Here is a 17,699-nt window from a genome sequence, read left to right on the forward strand (position 1 = left end):
GATGAAGTGGGTTGATTTGGATTGCAACTTGGACGACTTCCAGCTCGTCACTGGTTCACATGTCTGGAGGCAGGACCAAAAGAGCTTCGGTCCCAGCCCCCACATCACCACGGAGGTATCATTCTGCTTTCTGTCCTCATCCCGGCTTCTCACGGGCCGCCATATCGGTAAAAATCTGGTGGACCAGAGGTCAGACCTCTACTCCAGGTCTGACCCGTCATTTCAGCTCACATGGTTGGTCAGAATTTGGCTGTTTTTTTCCCCCCACACTTCCGCAAGATCCTCTGTCTGATGCTTCTTAGCTCCTTATCTCATCTGTGGTCCAGGGATAAAAGTGGCTCATGGTCTTTACTTAGGAAGAGTTCCATTCCTCTGAAATTTGGTTCTACTCTAAATGTCATCAAGACCTCAGCTGCCCAAGTGGATAAAAATGAGGGGCACCTGGGTGGCTCAGTCCGTTAAGCATCCGACTCTGATATCAGCTCAGGTCATGATCTCATGGCTAGTAAGATCTCGAGAACTGTGAGATCGAGTCCTGCGTTGGTGTCTGTGCTGATAGTGCAGAGACTGCTTGCGATTCCACCCCCACCCCTCTCTCACTCTCACTTTGCCCCTCCCCACTCACGCTCCTTCTCAAAGCAAATAAATAAACTTAAAATGACTTCATAGCTTATACAGTATTTTGTTGTTTCATGTTCTTCTACGTCTTAACTGGAAGAAGAACCCAACATAAATGGAATTAAAATGCTACTACTTTGAGTTTCTCCATCTTAATATTTTAAGTGTTTATTTACATATAAAAACATTAACTCCAAAAGCAGACACTGATCGTTTAAGAATTATTCCAAAGGAAAGAAAGGAGAACATGCTAGAAGCCTGACTCTGTCTTTCTTGGATGTGACCCCAGGAGAGTCCCTTGATATCTCTGTGCCTCTGTTGTAACTTGTTAGGGCTGCCAGAACAAAGTGCCACAGCCTGGGTGACTTATACAATAGGCATTTATTTCCTTACAATTCTGGAGGCTAGAAGTCCAAGGTCAAGGTGTTCGTAGAGTTGGTTTCTTCAGAGGCCTCTTTCCTTGGCTTGTAGATGGCCACCTTCTTCCTGTGTCCTGACATGGTCTTCCCTCTGTGCGTGTCTGTGTCCTAATCTTCTGTTCTTATAAGGGCACTGATTATATTGGATTAGAGCCTATTGATGACATCATCTGCACTTAGTTACCTTTTTAAGACCTTCTCTTCAAATACTGTACTCTAAGTTGCTGAGAGTTCTAGTACACAATTCAGTCCGTAACCACCTCTGTGTTGTCCTCTGTAACATTGACATGATGATACCAGTGTTGTCTGCTTCTCAGGGTTATTGCTGAAGGGGAACACGCAGATGAGGAGTGATGTTAGACTTCCAGCTGCGCTGGTGGGGGGGCATATTCTTGAGAACACTCACAAATGCCTAGAGGGTAGAAAACAAATTTAGAAGAAATTAGAAACAGGCTGTGTGAAGAGACCCTTTCTATAAGAATAGATGTCATAGTTGGCTGGTCATCTGTTCACGTATTTTTCTTGATAAACAAATACTGAAGGAGCTGCAGAGCCTCAGACAAGGTAAAAAGGATTGAGCCACTCTGACCTTCAGTCCCATCAGCTAAGTAATGCCATCCACCTCTTAGTGGTTTTGTGAGTGTTACAGGAGATAATGCACTTGTCACTTAGCCACTAACAAATTTCCACTACTGTTGCAGCCACCGTGCTTGTAATTATTATTACTTGTACCCCCAGTCTTTATTGTCAGGGGACCACTTAATGCCCTTGGTTCTGTATAAAGTGGGAGATAAAGAGAAACCGTATAGGGCACTAAGCTAAGAGCCAAAAGCTTCCCTTGTTCTTCTTGAATCTGTCATTCTTGCCTCTTGAACAAATCCACAATGAAATCAAAGAATCTCAGTGTTTCTAGACCAGAAGTGACTCTTTGAGGTCATCTGCTTACATTTTTCCTCTTGTTTTTCATTTATTTAGCTATTAGGTATTTGTTGACCCTCTAGACACTGGGTACACTGTGGTAAGCCTGACACAGCATGGTCCCTGCCTCCGGGGAGCTTATGTTTTGGTGGAGGAGATAGGGCAGAAGGAAACAAATGTAGTGGCTTTAAATTATTTTTAGATCTGAAGTACTTATGACAGGCAAAACACACACACACAAAACCAGAAGTCCATGAACCCAGTATTCAGACTTAACCAATGTTAAGATCTGCCCTATCTGCTTCAGAACTTTTTTCTTTTTTGAGAGAAATTAACATTTATGGATATGACTGAGTATCTCTCCAGCCCCATCCCATATTGTCCCTCTAACTTACTCCTCAGAAGAAACCACCATCCCGAGGGATACACTCAAGACCCCCAGTGGATGCCTAAAACCGCAGATTGTACCAAACCCTGTACCTACTATGTTTTTTTCGTATATGTATGCACCTATGATAAAGTTTAATTTATAAATTAGGCATAGAAAGGGATTAACAGCAACCGTAATAAAATAAATGATTATGACAACAGGGGTGCCTGGGTGGCTCAGTCAGTTAAGTGCCCAACTCATGATTTTGACCCAGTCATGATCTCATGGGTTTGTGAGTTCGAACCCCCATATCAGGCTCTGTGCTGACAGTGTGGAGCCTGCTTGGGATTCTCTGTCTCCTGCTCTTTCTGCCCCACTCCTGCTCATGCTCGCGCTCTCTCTCTCTCTCTCTCAAAAATAAATAAATAAACATTAAAATAAAAACCAAAAGGGGCGCCTGGGTGGCGCAGTCGGTTAAGCGTCCGACTTCAGCCAGGTCACGATCTCGCGGTCCGTGAGTTCGAGCCCCGCGTCAGGCTCTGGGCTGATGGCTCAGAGCCTGGAGCCTGTTTCCGATTCTGTGTCTCCCTCTCTCTCTCCCCCCCCCCGTTCATGCTCTGTCTCTCTCTGTCCCAAAAATAAATAAACGTTGAAAAAAAAAAAATTTAAAAAAAAAAATAAAAAAAATAAAATAAAAAAAAATAAAAACCAAAAAACTGTTATATGAGGCACCTGGGTGGCTCAGTCGGTTAAGCTTCAGACTTCGGCTCAGGTCATGATCTCATGGTTTGTGAGTTCAGGCGCTGTGCTGTGCTGACAGCTTGGAGCCTGGAGCCTGCTTCAGATTCTGTGTCTCTCCCTTTCTCTCTGCCCCTTCCCTGCTTGTGCTGTGTCTCTCTTTCTCTCTCAAAAATAAATAAATAAATGAATGAGTAAATGAAACATTAAAAAAAAAAACCCTGATAACAACATACTGTAATTAAGTTATGGGAATGACTTTCTAGCATGTCCCCAGTTAGGTTCCCGTCACTTTGTTGCCCTGAACTCTGTCCTTTGTGTCTTTAGGCCTGAGGACCACAGACCTCCTACTGGATTGATTATAAGCCACCCTTTATTTATTTATTAAAAAAATTTTTTTAAACGTTTATTTATTTTTGAGAGAGAGAGAGAGAGACAGAGTACAAGCAGGGGAGGGGCAGAGAGAGAGGGAGACACAGATCTGATGCAGGCTCCAGGCTCTGAGCTGTCAGCACAGAGCCTGACGCGGGCTCGAACTCACAAGCTGCGAGATCCTGACCTGAGCCAAAGTCAGACACTTAACTGACTGAGCCACCCGGGCGCCCTTATAAGCCACACTTTAAAGCATGACTTTGTGGTATTCTTCAGCCCCTTGTGCTATTCTTTTCTTCCTAGCCTTGCCCACCCCCTACCCCAGAGTCTTCCCGCATTGGCTCACTTTCCAGCCCTCAGGTCATTGGGTTTTTATATTTTATTCAAATTTATAATTGCTGTCTACAGGAGGGTTAGGTCTAGTAGAAGCTTGTTGGCAATATTCCATATGATACTGATTCTTTAGCAGTGGTTGAGATTTGCATTGTGGTTTAGAGTATAGGCATTTTTTTTGTTTTAATAAATGTTTTATGTGTAAATTAAAAAAAACTTGCATTCTTTAATTGCTGTGAACAGTGTTCTGTATATGTGTTCATTAGCTCTAACTGTTGTGATGTCAAATCATCCTGTCCTCATTATTTTTGGCTGGCTTGATGTATTCGTTTTACCAAGAGGTATGTTAAAAAGTCTCATAACTTTTGTGGTTTGGCCAATTTCACCTTTCAAATCTATCAATTTTTCACTTTATGTTATGAGGTGATAGTGTTTGACGTATTCAGGTGTAGGAGCTGTATTCCTGGTGAGTTATTCCTTTTACTATCATGTAATGGGCCTTTTTGGTTTTTTTTATCCCTAGTAAAGCTTTTGGCGTCCTAGCTATTTTTACATAATATTAATACTGTCAGAGTTTCTATTTTGGTCAATGTTTGCCTAATGTTTCCTTTTCCTTTTATTTTCAGGCTTTCTCCATAACGGTGGCTTATATATGTTTCTTAAAAGTATTATGTGTCCTAATTTTTTAAAAAAATGTCCAGTTTGAGAATATCTGTCTTTTCATTGGCAATGTTAGTGTTTTTACATTTGTGGTGTTACTGATTTATAATTAGGTTTATTTCCACCACCTTATATTTTGTTTTCGATTGACAATACTATGCTTTTTCTTTGCTTCTGTATCTTTTTGTTGTTTTTCTTTCTTTTGATTTCACCAGATATTCTCAATTCCCCCTTCTTTCTTCCATGGATGTGGAGTAGATTATAAACTTTCACATTATATATTTTTACAGTTAGAGTTACTTAGATTTATTTATATATTTGCCAATTTAATCAGTATTATTTCTTGCAACCTACTTTTCTGTGTCTAAGATCCTTCTGGAAATAACTCCTTTTTAAAAAAATTGTGTTTTACTTTTAGTTTTTTGGGGTATAGTTGACACACAATGTTACATTAGTTTCAGGTGTACAACTTAGTGATTTGACAAGTTAATATGTTATGCCATGTTCTGTTAATGTAGCTATTACAGCATCATTGACCACATTCCTTATGCTGTGCCCTTGATTCCTGTGACTTGTTCCAGAACTGGAGGCCTGTATCTCCCTCTCCCCTTTGCCCACTTTGCTTCACTTTCCACTCCCTCCCCTCTGGCAACCATCAGTTTGTTCTCTGTATTTATGGGTCTGTTTCTGCTTTTTTGTTTGTTTATTATTTTTTAATCTTGGCGAGGGTTAAATTATTATCTTTGTTTTTCCCAAACTGCCCTGATTTCACCTACACTCTTGGTGATGATTTAGCTGAATATGGAACTCTAGGTTTAGCCTTAACTCTCATCAACACGTTGAAGATATTATTCCACTGTCTTCTGACTTCTGTTTTTGCTACAGAAGGTCTTCTGTCCATTCAAATTTAGATTCTGTGCAAGTAACCTGTCTTTTCTCTCTGCCCGTTAAATCATGTTATCTTTGTGTTTATAGTATATCTATGGCAGATTTTTTCCATATTTATCCCATTTGGGACCCACTGTGATTGTTGGATGTGAGAAATCATAGCTTCTGTCAGTTCTGAGAGAGGCCCAGCCTCCATCTTAGGGGCCTCTTCTCTGTGATCAGCTCATTCCCCTCCTGGAACTCCTACTCAGTAGATGTGCACCTTCCTGTTCTTTCCTCTGGTTTTGTGTTTTTAATTTTAAAAAAATGTTTATTTATTTTTGAGAGCGAGCACGAGCAGGGGAGGGGCAGAGAGAGAGGGAGACACAGAATCTGAAGCAGCGTCCAGGCTCTGAGCTGTCAGCACAGAGACCAACATGGGGCTTAAACTCATGAGCTGTGAGATCATGACCTGAGCTGAAGTTGGACGCCTAACTAACTGAGCCACCCAGAAGCCCCATTTTTTTTTTTAACCTATTAGGTCTCTTCTGTATTCTGGATTATTTCTTCTCATTGGTCTTCCAGTTCACCAGATTTCTGTTAAATAGGGTCTAATCTCCATTTAATTGAACAACTGAGTTTTCAGTTTTAGTGTTTAGAATCTAGACTTCTGGAAGTTACATTTTGACTCTTTTCCAGTTCTGCCTTATATTTTTCATAGTGCCCTGTTCTTTCATTATGATTTTACCCTTCCCTTTATCAGATTGGTAATTTTGTCCTAATTACTATTATTTTTTAATGTTTATTTTTGAGAGAGAGAGAGAAAGTGTGAGCAGGGGAGGGGCAGAGAGAGAGGGAGACACAGAATCCAAAGCAGGCTCCAGGCTCTGAGCTGTCAACACAGAGCCTGATGTGGAGATGGAACCCACGAACTGTAAGGTCATGACCTGAACCGAAGTCAGACGCTTAACAGACTAAGCCACCCAGACATCCCTTACCATAAGTATTTGAAGTCTCTTTTGAATTATTCCACCTTCTGAATTTCTTGGGATGTTGATCTTGCTGTTTGTCATATTGGCCCACTCACACTTACACTGGACCATTTTCTATGTGGATTCTAATTTTATACTGTGCTCAGTGTAGACATCTATGTACCCCACTGCCCCATCCTCTGCAGGTATGCTCTATATGTTGGGTTATGGAAAAATCTCTACTGAGTAATTTTACATGTGCTTCTGTCAGATGCCCCAGGACATTTTCACCAGTCCCAATGTGATTTCTACTTTCACGTTTTTCCTTAGGAAAACCTTGAGAGTGACATGTATTTGTGTGTAGCACAGGCGGGGGCAGTTTGTATCCGAGACTCTACCTGACATTCCACTGGAATTCAGGGCTGTGTACGGAGACAAATTTCTCCCAATTTCCCTGTGCCTGTGGGTGCAGGTGTTCTGCCACTCCGGGGCCCCAGCCACATCTCTTATCTCACGGTAGCAAGTGTAACACTGGCCCCTCACCCTTAGGCCAATATTTGGGCCTGATGTCTGCTAGGTTCTCGTTAACTGTCCCAGGTATGAAATTTCCCAGCATCTCTGTGCCATCCTTGATGACAGGGACCCTTCAGAGGGGCCGTGGGGTGGCTGGGACCCACCCCCTGGGGGCCACAAGTGTGAGGTGCCTCCCTGCTGCTCATAGACGCCTCCCCTTTTGCTCTTGCTGCTTCGGCCCCTGCCCCTGGTCTCCAGGGCACTCCTTCCCCTACTGTTATTCATTTAGGGAGCTTAGTTTTCTGAAACTACAGCCTGGAATGGCAGCTATGCCCAGGCGGCTTCTGCTTTGGGCACAACAGAATGCCCGTGGCAAAGGAACACAAAGGTTGCCTTATGACAGTAGCTTTAGAAAAAAACTGCATTAATACCTAGTAAATCAGCACACCGGAGTCACTCACTGCTTTTCATGGACCGAATAGAAGTGCTATCTCCTTGGTCAGTGTTGTTTGAAGAAGATCCTCCATGATTTTCATATTCTCTGGAACTTGAGTTTATTCCCTTGGGCCAAAAGGAGCTCCTGTAACGACCTGGCAGAGTGTTTCCTGGGCCACCTGTGGCATTTCTGATGTGTACCCACCACCTGCTCTGGAGGGATCTGGCACCCGTGTTAGACTGGGCAAGGATCCGCCCTGGAAGGCCAGGGGGTCAGACAGACCCTCTGCCTCTGTTTAGGCTGGGGACCCACATCCACATCTCCTGGCTGCCTGATGCTCCTAGGGGGCACTTTGGAGATCACCAGATAAGTGTTTCTTGTACTTCAGAGCTTTCTTAGAAAAGCCCATGGGGCCCCTTTGGCATCTTGAGTGTTTAGTAATAATTGGTTTTGCATTTGCTCTTGTGTTCTGACTGAGTTCTCACAAGCTCGAGGGGCAATCTCCAATCCTGCCATTTGCTTTATGTGAACCATGTGTTCATCCGAATGCCTTTGATCTCATTTTTATTTCTTTTTAAGACAAATGACTGAAGAAGTCTTATGGGTTTTTGTCGGGGCTGTTTGGGTAGCAGGAGGATGCTTGGTAATCACTTTGGAAAGAATAAAATTAAAACCCAGTAATATTGCTCTATAAAATCATCATCATCATTATACTATTATTATAATTATTGCCATTATTATTCCCTGAGGCTGTATAACTCTGTGGATTTGGAGCCTGTAAGATGCTGTAAAATGGACACTGCCCGTCCATGTGGCCTGGGAGTGAACGCAGCCAGGGGGATGGGGCCCGGCAGCTTTGGGCAGCATCTGATACTGCTTCCCTGTTAATTGCTCTTACTCCTATGCTTCCTCATCTGTAAAATAGAGGTAATATTTTTCTCAGTATCTTCATTTCACCCAGGTGCTAGGAGTTAAATGAGCTAATGCCAATGGACTTTCATTGAGTAGAAAGTATTCTTAAAACATAAGGTGTCTTCTCTTTATGGAAAAGGTCCATAGAGTGGGTTCTCTAAAATCCAGGCGTCAGATGAGGGCTTGAGTATAGGTGGTTAGATTGAGAAAGGGAGGAGTCTCAGGAAGCAGGAGAGAGAGACCGGGAGGAGCAAAACTTCCATTGAAATCCAATGGAAAATCCAGTGGAAGGTGAGTGTGCCAAGGGGACTGCTGCAGGCAGCGGGGGCGTGGTTCCTACAGCAGCAACTCTGAAAAGTGCATGGAAGCATCCAGAGTGATCTCAAGGATGCAGATGGGGCAGAGCTTGGATGTTACCCAGCACTTCTTGTCTCCCAGATTTCCAACTGCTCTTGTGTAGGCCAGGCAGGCTTCTTAGGTATAAGAGCCTGCAAAAAAGGAGAGGCCAGGGCCATATGCTTGAGGAGGGGCGCTGTTGGCACAAGCTGACCATCACAGTGGTAGCAGAAATTGGGGTGACATGGGGTGCTGCAGGGAGGATACCAGAAGAGACCCTGCAGGTGTTCTGACTGGGAGGCAGCATGTAGTGGGAGGGACCCCTAAGCATTTAAAAATATTAATAGTTAAAGAAAGCTTGTTACCTTCTAAAAATTCCTATATGTTCAGTTAAAAAAATTCTTCCCACCGGAATAATCAGCTGACCTGTGGTATATTCTTCCCTTCCCTCCTCCATCCTTCCTTCTTTAAAAAATTCTGGTCATTCAGCAAAAGAAGCCCCAAGATCTCCAAAGGAGTGGACAGATCATTGCACACAAGGGCCTCCTGGAGGCTTGGTGAAGGCCAACTGGGAGGGAAGGCCGTCTTGCCTGGGGGACTCACCCGTGCTCTTGCAGTCCCCTCTGGAGGCTCTGATTCTGGGCTGACCAATGGAGACTCAGGGAAAATGGGCAAGCCAGGCCTGGAGGCAGTGTCTGAATGAGTCTCCGTGTAAATATTCTTTTGCTTTTAAGCTTTCAGTGACTGTGTGGATATTTCCTACAAATTGGCTTGAACATATTTTATTCTTGGGTCTCTGCCTTAAAACTTGTAACAGGCCCTGTTATCCAAGGCGGGAATTTAATCGCTTGACCGATGTTTATTTGAGACTGTGTGTCTGGCCCAGTTGTGGGCGCTGGGCATCCTGTAGTAAACAAGAGACCTTATCTGGTCCCTGCCCTCATGGAGCCAACATTCCAGGAGATGATTGCGGACACTCGAATGGCAGACTGATGACCGGTCTCATTCTGGATGTGCTCTAGGGAAGTGGGCCCTCCGTCCTCACTTCACCCCTTCCTCCTGTGCTAACCTAGGGGTTTCAGACTGGAAGGATGTTCTCATTCCCAGTGGTGCTTGCTGGGCGGGGTAGAGGGAGAAAAGAAGGGAGTGAGAACCAAGCCACCAGACTGATGTTGTGACTTCACCAACATCAAGTGAGGGGTGTCCAAACCAGGGCTGGGGGGTTGTTGAGTGGCACATTGCTCCTGAGATTGGAATCTGATACATGGGGGGAGGGGGGGAGTCATGCCTCCCCCACTACCTGCCCACCTGCTGACCTCTGGTATGGCCTTCCCAGCCTTCTTTTACTGTTCTCCGGTTTCCTTTTACCTCTGGGATCAGATGCGGTCAGTGGAACTAAAGTGTCCCCCTCAGAACCCAAGCCTAGTTCATTTTCTCAGTTGTATTTTCCCAGCATCATGGACACATTGCCGGCAAGGAATGCTCGCCCCTCGCTCCTGGCCTCCACATGCCAGCACTTGCCAGAGTGCACCTGTGCTCACTGCCACCCTTCCTTTTTCTCACTGCCTTGGGGTCCTTATCTGGTCCACCCTGCTCCACTACTCTCTTCCCAGACTGTGTCTTGAGCCCTTCGTCTTTCCTTTGATCCATCTACACGTCTCTGCTGGCTGACTACTGTCACCACCTGCTCTCTGGAAGTTGGTGTTTCCCAGCCAAGTCCCTGTCTGACAATGCCCACTTGCACCGGCCTAATTCCCAGTGTTCTGACTCCCCGTCTCCAGCCATCCAGACTGAAAATTGTTTGCTCTGCTATCCCTGCCCTCTTGTATTCCTCCATATTTTTGTTAGCTGCTTCTTTTGATATAGTTGCAAAGAGTGTTGGTGTACCCATTACTCACAGTCACTGATCATTAACACTTTGTCTACTCGCTCTGTAGCTTGCTTTCTCTCTTTCTCTCTCTCACCCCCCTTCCTCTTGTCCTCCCTTGATGCCTCCCCCTCTTCCTTCCTGCCACCCTCCTCAGCACTCTCTCCCCTACACACAGTTTTCCCCCCTGAACCACCTGAGGGTAATTTGCAGACATCGTATCCTTTTACCTATAAATACTTCCATTTGTATCTTCAAACAACTCTTACTAACCATCGTATAGCTATCAGACTTGGGATATGAACCATTGACACAATGCCATTATCTAAAGTACAATTTATATTTGATTTTTGTTGGTAGTCCCAATGAGGTCTTTAAGCCATGGTGTTTGGTGTTCTTTTCTTGCTCCAGAATCCAATCTAGAGTCACACGTGTTGTGTTTAGTTGTTGTGTCTTAGTCTCCTCCAGTCAGGGTCAGTTACTTAGTATTTGTCTCTCCTAATCTTCATGCTTCTTTCAAAAACACAAGTATAGCCTAGGTTTTGTTTTGTTTTGTTTTTTTTTTTTGGTCAGAGGTCTCTAAATTTGGTCTTGTCTGTTGTTTCTTCATGATTGGGCACGGGTTATGCATTTTTGGCAGGAATACCACCAACGTGATACTGTGTTCTTCTCAGCGCATCTAATCAGGAGGCCCGTGCTGGCAGTTTATCCCATTATTGGGATGTCAGCTTTTACTATTTGGTTCAGGTTGTGTTTCTAGGTGAATCTGATGTAAGGTTTTGATCTTTACATATACAATTAGCAAAATTTTGTGGGATATTTCTGAGACTATGTGAATATTCTGTTCTTTAAAAAAAAAATTTTTTTTTAATGTTTATTTTTGAGAGAGAGAGACTGAGAGTGAGTAGGGGAGGGGCACAGAGAGAGGGAGACACAAAATCCGAAGCAGGCTCCAGGCTCTGAGCTGTCAGCACAGAGCCTGCTACGGGGCTTGAACCCACAAACCACAAGATCATGACCTGAGCCGAAGTCAGATGCTTAACCGACTGAGCCACCCAGGTGCCCTGTGAATATCCTGTCCTTCATCAGACTTTCGCTCACTAGTTTTAGCATCTCTTGATTCTCCAGACTCAATTATTATCGTGGGGGCTTCAAAATGGTGCTTTTCTGAGTCCGTTATTTCCTCCACATTTTTAATCCTCTTCTTCCCCATTTATTTATATTGATGTGGGCTTGTAAATTCTTATTTTAGTCTATGGATACTCATTTATTTACTTATATTTTTTTTTAATGCACAGATGGTCTCAGATTTGTCCTGTGAGTATACTTTTTAAATTTTTTTTAATGTTTATTCTTGAGAGAGAGAGAGAGAGAGAGAGAGAGACAGAGTGCAAGCAGGGGAGGGACAGAGGGAGAGGAAGACACAGAGTCTGAAGCAGGCTCCAGGCTCTGAGCTGTCAGCACAGAGCCTGACGCGGGGCACGAACTCACGAACCATGAGATCATGACCTGAGCCAAAGTTGGATGCTTAACTGACTGAGCCACCCAGGTGCCCCTGTGAGTGTGCTTTTTAAAATCAGACATGGATGTTTGATTTTCTAAAGGCTTTTACAGCACTGGGGAGACAGGGATACATGTGACTATTCTTAGATGTACTAATATGGTGTATTATGTAAATTATACCAACCTTGAATTCCTGGTATAAATCTCACTTGGTTGTAGTGTATTATTTCCTTAAAGTGTTATTGTTATTTGCTAATGCTTTGTTTAGGCTTTTTGCATCCATATTTGTATGTGATGTTGCTCTGTCATTCGTGTGTGTGTGTGTGTGTGTGCATGCACGTGTGTGCGCTTGTGTGTGTGCACGTGTACGCATGCTAGTGTAGAAGCTTTCCTTTGTTTTCAGTGCTCTGGAATGATTTATGCATCGTTGAGGCCGTCTGGTCTGGGAAGGCTTGGTAGAATCATCTTTGGAACCATCTCAGCCCGGTGCTTTCCTGGGACTGTAGTTCCTTTATAACTTTCCCTGTTTCTTCTATAAAAAAGTTGATGTACATTTTGTATTGCTAATGGGATCAATGTTGGTGAATTTTGTTTTCCTAGCAAATTTTGTCTCGGTTTCCAAATTTCAGTGCATCAAGGTTCCCCCCTTACTTAATGTATAAAATAGTTATTATTTCTTGTGGTTCAAACTAGATTATGAATTGTTTGGTCACAGGGCCTACTGTGACCAAAAGGTCTACTTTGGCTTATGGAACTGTATGGAATGACCCCTTTGTGTCCGTCTTTGTACTGCTCTTGAACACCCGTCATATTTTTGAAGGCCCACCTTAGAGGGTACCTATTCCAGGAAATCCATCCTAATTGCCTCACTTAGTTTTCTGGAATCCTGAGGTGCTTTGTCTGTGTTCTGAATATCACCCTCATCTCTGTCCACTGTTTGTCTTAGTTGCGTCCAAGGCCCTCTGGCTAGAAGACACATGTATTACTTTCCCATTGCCGCTGTAACAAATTACCACAAACTTAGTGGCTTAAAACAACACAAATATATTCTCTTACAGTTATGGAAGTCAGAAGCCTAAAATCTGTTTCACTGGGCTAATGTCAAGATGTTAGCAGACCTTCATTCTTTCTGGAGGCTCTAGGGGAGAATCCGTTTCCTTGCCTCTTCCAGCTTCTAGAGGCCGCCTGTATTCCTTGGCTCCCAGCCCCTTCCTTCATCTTCAAAGCCAGCAATGGGCAGTGGAGTTTTTCTCATGCAGCATCCCTCTGATGGTTCTCTTCTTTGTCAAACCTCTGTCTGTTTCCCTTATATAATAACATGTGTCATTACATCAGGCCCACATGGGTAATGCCAGATAATCTCCCCGTCTCAAGGTCCTTAACTTAATCCCATCTGCCCCTTTTACCATGTAAGTTAACATTCACATGTTCCAGGGATCAGGCTGTGGACATCTTTGGGGGGGGGGTGCATTCTCCACCCTACCACAATCATAAATATATTTCCAGTGTCTCTATGAAACATTTCACAAATGTGTTTCTCCTGTAAGGCTGAGCATTGCAGCCTCTATTTAGTAATTCTTTGTTTTCCTCTGTCAGTTGTCTTTTGAACATATTCTCTGAGAGAACACAGGAAAACTAGTATGGGACACGCACATCAGTCCTCTTCTTGAATATTCCCAGTACTTGACTGAGAAAGAAAATCTGAAATTCCAGCGCCAAGAAAAAAAAAAAAAAGGATACCAGGGTATTTTTTTGTGCGTGTGTGTCTGAATCCTTTTTCCCACATGCGGCTCCACCAAGCAGAGGGATCGGAAGAGAAGTGTTGTCTTTCCCCAGTTGTCTCCTGGGCTCTTATGCAACACATACCCGCCCCTCCTGGGTAACTCAAAGCAGAGAAGGCCTCCAGCTTAAATAGGAAAATCTGCTTCGAGCTGCAGACGGATCAAGAATGCATAGTTTATTATTTAAAGTGCACGCTGGCTGGGGCTGTCCAGGTGGCTCAAGGAAGCTCCTGGCAGCCGGTCCAGCCCTGAGGCTGGAGGAGGGACCGTGGCCCCCAGAAGGCGTGGCCCAGGCGGCCGAGTGAGCGCATGGCCCCGAGGAGGCGCTGACTTGATGTTCCAGGGGCGGTGGGGGTGGAGATCCAGGTCTTGCCAACTCCCGCAGAAGTGTCTGATTTTTGAATCAGCAGTGTTCATGGTTCATGTTCCCTCCAAGGGAGAGAGTGGGAGAGAATGTGTGACTGAGTGAAGGAGCACGCCCGGGCTTCCCTCCCAGTAGGCAGACTCTCGGGCCAGGAAGTCCGACACAGGGAAAGGGAAGGGGGAACAGACGATGTGTTTGGAGCAACTCTTTGGTCTTTTTCAGAAATGACTTTAGGGTTGCATTCCCCACCCTGCAGAAAGGTCTAGCCTTTTCAGTACACTAATTTCTCATGGAAAAGCCCAGCAAAAAAAAAAAAGAAAGAAATAAAAAAAAAAAGTGTCTCATCAGGACATCTGCTGCCCAGTTTTCTTGGGTGCTTTCCAGCCACGAATGCAGTGGGTTCATTTTGCACAGCCTTCTTTCAAAGCAACGGGCAATTTCTTGTGCACGAACAGACAGGGAATTTGCTTGCTGGAACGGGTATGGGGTTGCACAAAATGCCTTCAGGCCGAAGGAGCTCTTGTACCTTTCTCAATCCATTAGCAAGTCGTAGATCAAATTCCCTGTCACTGTGTTTGGACAGAGCTGGACAGTGGGCCATAGGGGAAAAGCCCAATAAAGCTGATAGTGTTCCTACTCAGTTGAGCAGAAAATACCGGGCATCACTGGTGGGCAGCTGTGATGGTGGTGTGGATGGGACCTGGGACCAGCTCTGAAGGGCCAGAGCCCCCAGCAGGGGACCCAGAGAGACCTCGCCCATGTCTGCTGGGGTGTTGATGCCATTTCCCCAGGCCCAGGGATGCTCAGGGCCTGGGTCAGGGGTAAAGGGGCTTTTCTTCTCTGCAAGGAGACAGCCATTATTTAGAGATGGAGCTTCTAGGCCATGTCCCCACGGACCCCTTAGGGAGTCCATACTTGGCCTTCTGGGCTCTCACAAAGGGAATGAGCCTTCTTTATGTCAGCATTTAATGAACTACAATTTTCTCCCAGAAAATAAACCGTTACCCATCACCGCCTAGGCCGGCTGCTACTTTTCTGATTCTGCTTTTGGGTGAGTTTTGATTTCCCTCGACTGTCTCCAACCTCCTGACCTTGACACTGTGCCTTTTCCTTGTGTGGAGCTGACAGTCGACAGCGGGGATAGCTGAGCATTTGTGTTTCATGCCTTCTCTGTCCCAGAGGGTCTTGTCTGAGTCATATTTGGACTGATGGTCCCCTTTCTGTGAAGCAGTTAATCATTTTGTTGGTGTGGAGTGTTCAGAGCAGCATTGAGGCTGAGGCCCTCAATTAATTTCTGTCAGGGGCCTTGTTGGCTTGTCTCTGAGTTTGAAAAACTGTCTCTTTCAGTATAAATATGCATTTTCCAGCGACGAGTGATATCTTGGCTGTTCTAGGGATGTGAGCATCTGCGTTTCAGGCCCTTAGGGGAAGTGGTGTCCCTTGCCAGCAGGTTGTCTGTCCCAGATGCCACTGTTTCCCCACCCTGTCACCTTTCAGACCTGGCTCTGGTAGGGTTTTTGGGTCTCTGTCCATCCCGTACAAAGGCGGAGATTTTTCACTTGATTGTCTCAAGGCTGAGAACAGTACAGTTACTCTTTTCTCCAGTGTCATATGACCCATACCTCGTGAAGTGTTTCGGAATTCCATTTGAGAGCCCCTCCGGGGACTCCCCAAACACATTTCCTCTTCCTCTGTGTTCACGTCATCCCATGAGTACCAGGCCCTCAAGGGATGCAGTGGTGGATGGCGGGGAACATGGCGAAAGAGCTTAAAGAAGCGGGCTAAGCTGCACGGAATCCAGTTACCCAACCCAAGGTGGGCACTGATGGGATGGGAAGGGGGATTTGGGAATGCTCACAGGAGCGTAGGGTGGGGGGGTGTGAGGCTTGAGCTGGGCCTTGAACATGACAGGACTTGAGTGGGTGTGCTGAAGAGATGATTCCAGAGAAGGGGAACCATTCCCATCACATGTCTCTTTGTACACTGCCAGCGTGCCCGGGAGCCCGTAGGGCCTGGAAATCTCATTCGGCCGGCAGGAATTGGTCTGGAAATATGGAGAGGGGCTCATGGCAGCCAGGAGACTAAGTGCAGAGCCTGGGGTCAGGCAGCCCTGAACTTGAGGCCTGGCTCAAAATGCATATGTACTGCGTGACCTTGAGCAGGCGTGTCTCCCCATGTGATTGTCGCCAAGGTACTGTCCCTGGTGGACGGCCGGTGTGATCCCCTGGGCTGTGGGGACAGCAGCATCAGGGGGGAAGTTCTGTTGGCATGCGGCTTTTAGCCATGGTAGAAAATGGGCATCATGTGATTAAAAATTTACTTTCCTTTGGGACACCTGTGTTGTAAAAAAAAAAAAAAAAAAAAAAATCAGTGTTCTTCCACAAAACGCCCTGTTGGCGGTAGAGACCAAATAATTGCTAGATTTGGGGACACGATGACTCGGGAGGAAACAAAAGCAGGGACTGGTGGCCCTAAACCCAGTATGGTTTCCTCACCTCTTCTGACCAGCACCCAAGATGTGTATCCAGGTAAATGAGACTTGCCCCTGGGTCCCCCGGGGGTGGATTTTCCTGCTGCCCAGTCAGGCTCCCACAGGGATCTCACACCAGATCATCCAGTGGAGAGAGCAGACTGGGAGGGGAAGCCAGAACAAAGTTGGATAGCTAAGCCAGGATTCTGTTTTTATTTCCCATGACTTTTTTTTTTTTTTTTCATGATTCTGATGCTGACAATACAGACTTCTTGAAGATACTCCAGTTTTAACTGTATTAAAGAATAGTTACTTGGAGTTCTGATGTACCAGTAACTACCTAAAAAGGGAAAGCAGTTAGCAATAGCAAAAAAAGAAGGAAACTTGCAAATTGCAGGAAGAATGTAATTCTGATTTAATTACAGGCCACGTGAGAGACACGGTGCTCTCTTGAGGAAGCCTGAGACTCTGACAGTGTGAACAATGGCCACTTGCTTTCTCTTTGGAGATTCTGTCCAGTCTTCTCCGTCCCTCCCTGCCCTTCCAGTCGTCTGTGACAAGCAGCCTCTAGCAGCCTGTGTTCCAGACAGCTGAACATCATTTCTGGCTGCCAGATAAAATAAAATGTTTTATAATAACTTTTTGACAAGGCTCTACTATAAAACATTTTGTGGTGTGTATGTGTGTGGGTGTGACTCGTCTGTGCATGTGGGGGGAAAAAAAAGTAGAGGTTGTTCTCCTCCGGGAGTGTGATGTTCTCGGTAATAGGTGTCACTGAAAAGTTGTTTAAAAAGTGAGATTTTGGCAAAATGAAGCAAATTTTAAATTAAGTACATGAGCTTACCATTTAAAGGAAATCTGGAGTGAATCCTTCTGTAGAGGGAAGTTTTTGGCGGGAGATGTACTAGCTTCTCAGAATGTACTTGGTGGTTGCTTCTGTATTTTTCATAAAACGGAGTAATTGTCTAGATCAGATCTGTGATAATGGGGCTGCCTTAGTGGATGCTCTTATGTGTGGGCAAGACGGTTTCCCGGGTGTGGCCTCGTCAGGTGTGTGTGGCTGGGCACCAGGTTTAACTCCTGGCCCAGAAGGCAGCCTCACGTGCAAGAGGGTCTGTGGGAGCTCACACTGTGTTCTGGTCCTTGGGGACACGGAGGACATCAGCCACACGCCTGGCATCATGTCAGTCACATTACATCCGTTATCTCCTCTTATCCTCCTTTTTTTTTCTAAATATAACCAAGATATTT

General features: G+C 45.1%; 1 protein-coding gene across 1 annotated transcript in view; it reads left to right on the forward strand.

The window, feature by feature from the left end:
• Positions 1-17,283, forward strand: part of LOC125910415 (translation initiation factor IF-2-like) — a 33,412-nt gene extending 16,129 nt beyond the window's left edge. Inside the window, exon 5 of the mRNA XM_049614155.1 lies at positions 16,874-17,283. Coding sequence (XP_049470112.1) covers positions 16,874-16,928 — 55 coding nt within the window. The 3' untranslated portion in view covers positions 16,929-17,283. The remainder of the gene's footprint in view (positions 1-16,873) is intronic.
• Positions 17,284-17,699: the final 416 nt, after the last annotated feature.

Source organism: Panthera uncia, assembly GCF_023721935.1.
Source record: "Panthera uncia isolate 11264 chromosome B3 unlocalized genomic scaffold, Puncia_PCG_1.0 HiC_scaffold_1, whole genome shotgun sequence".
Lineage (NCBI taxonomy): Eukaryota > Metazoa > Chordata > Mammalia > Carnivora > Felidae > Panthera > Panthera uncia.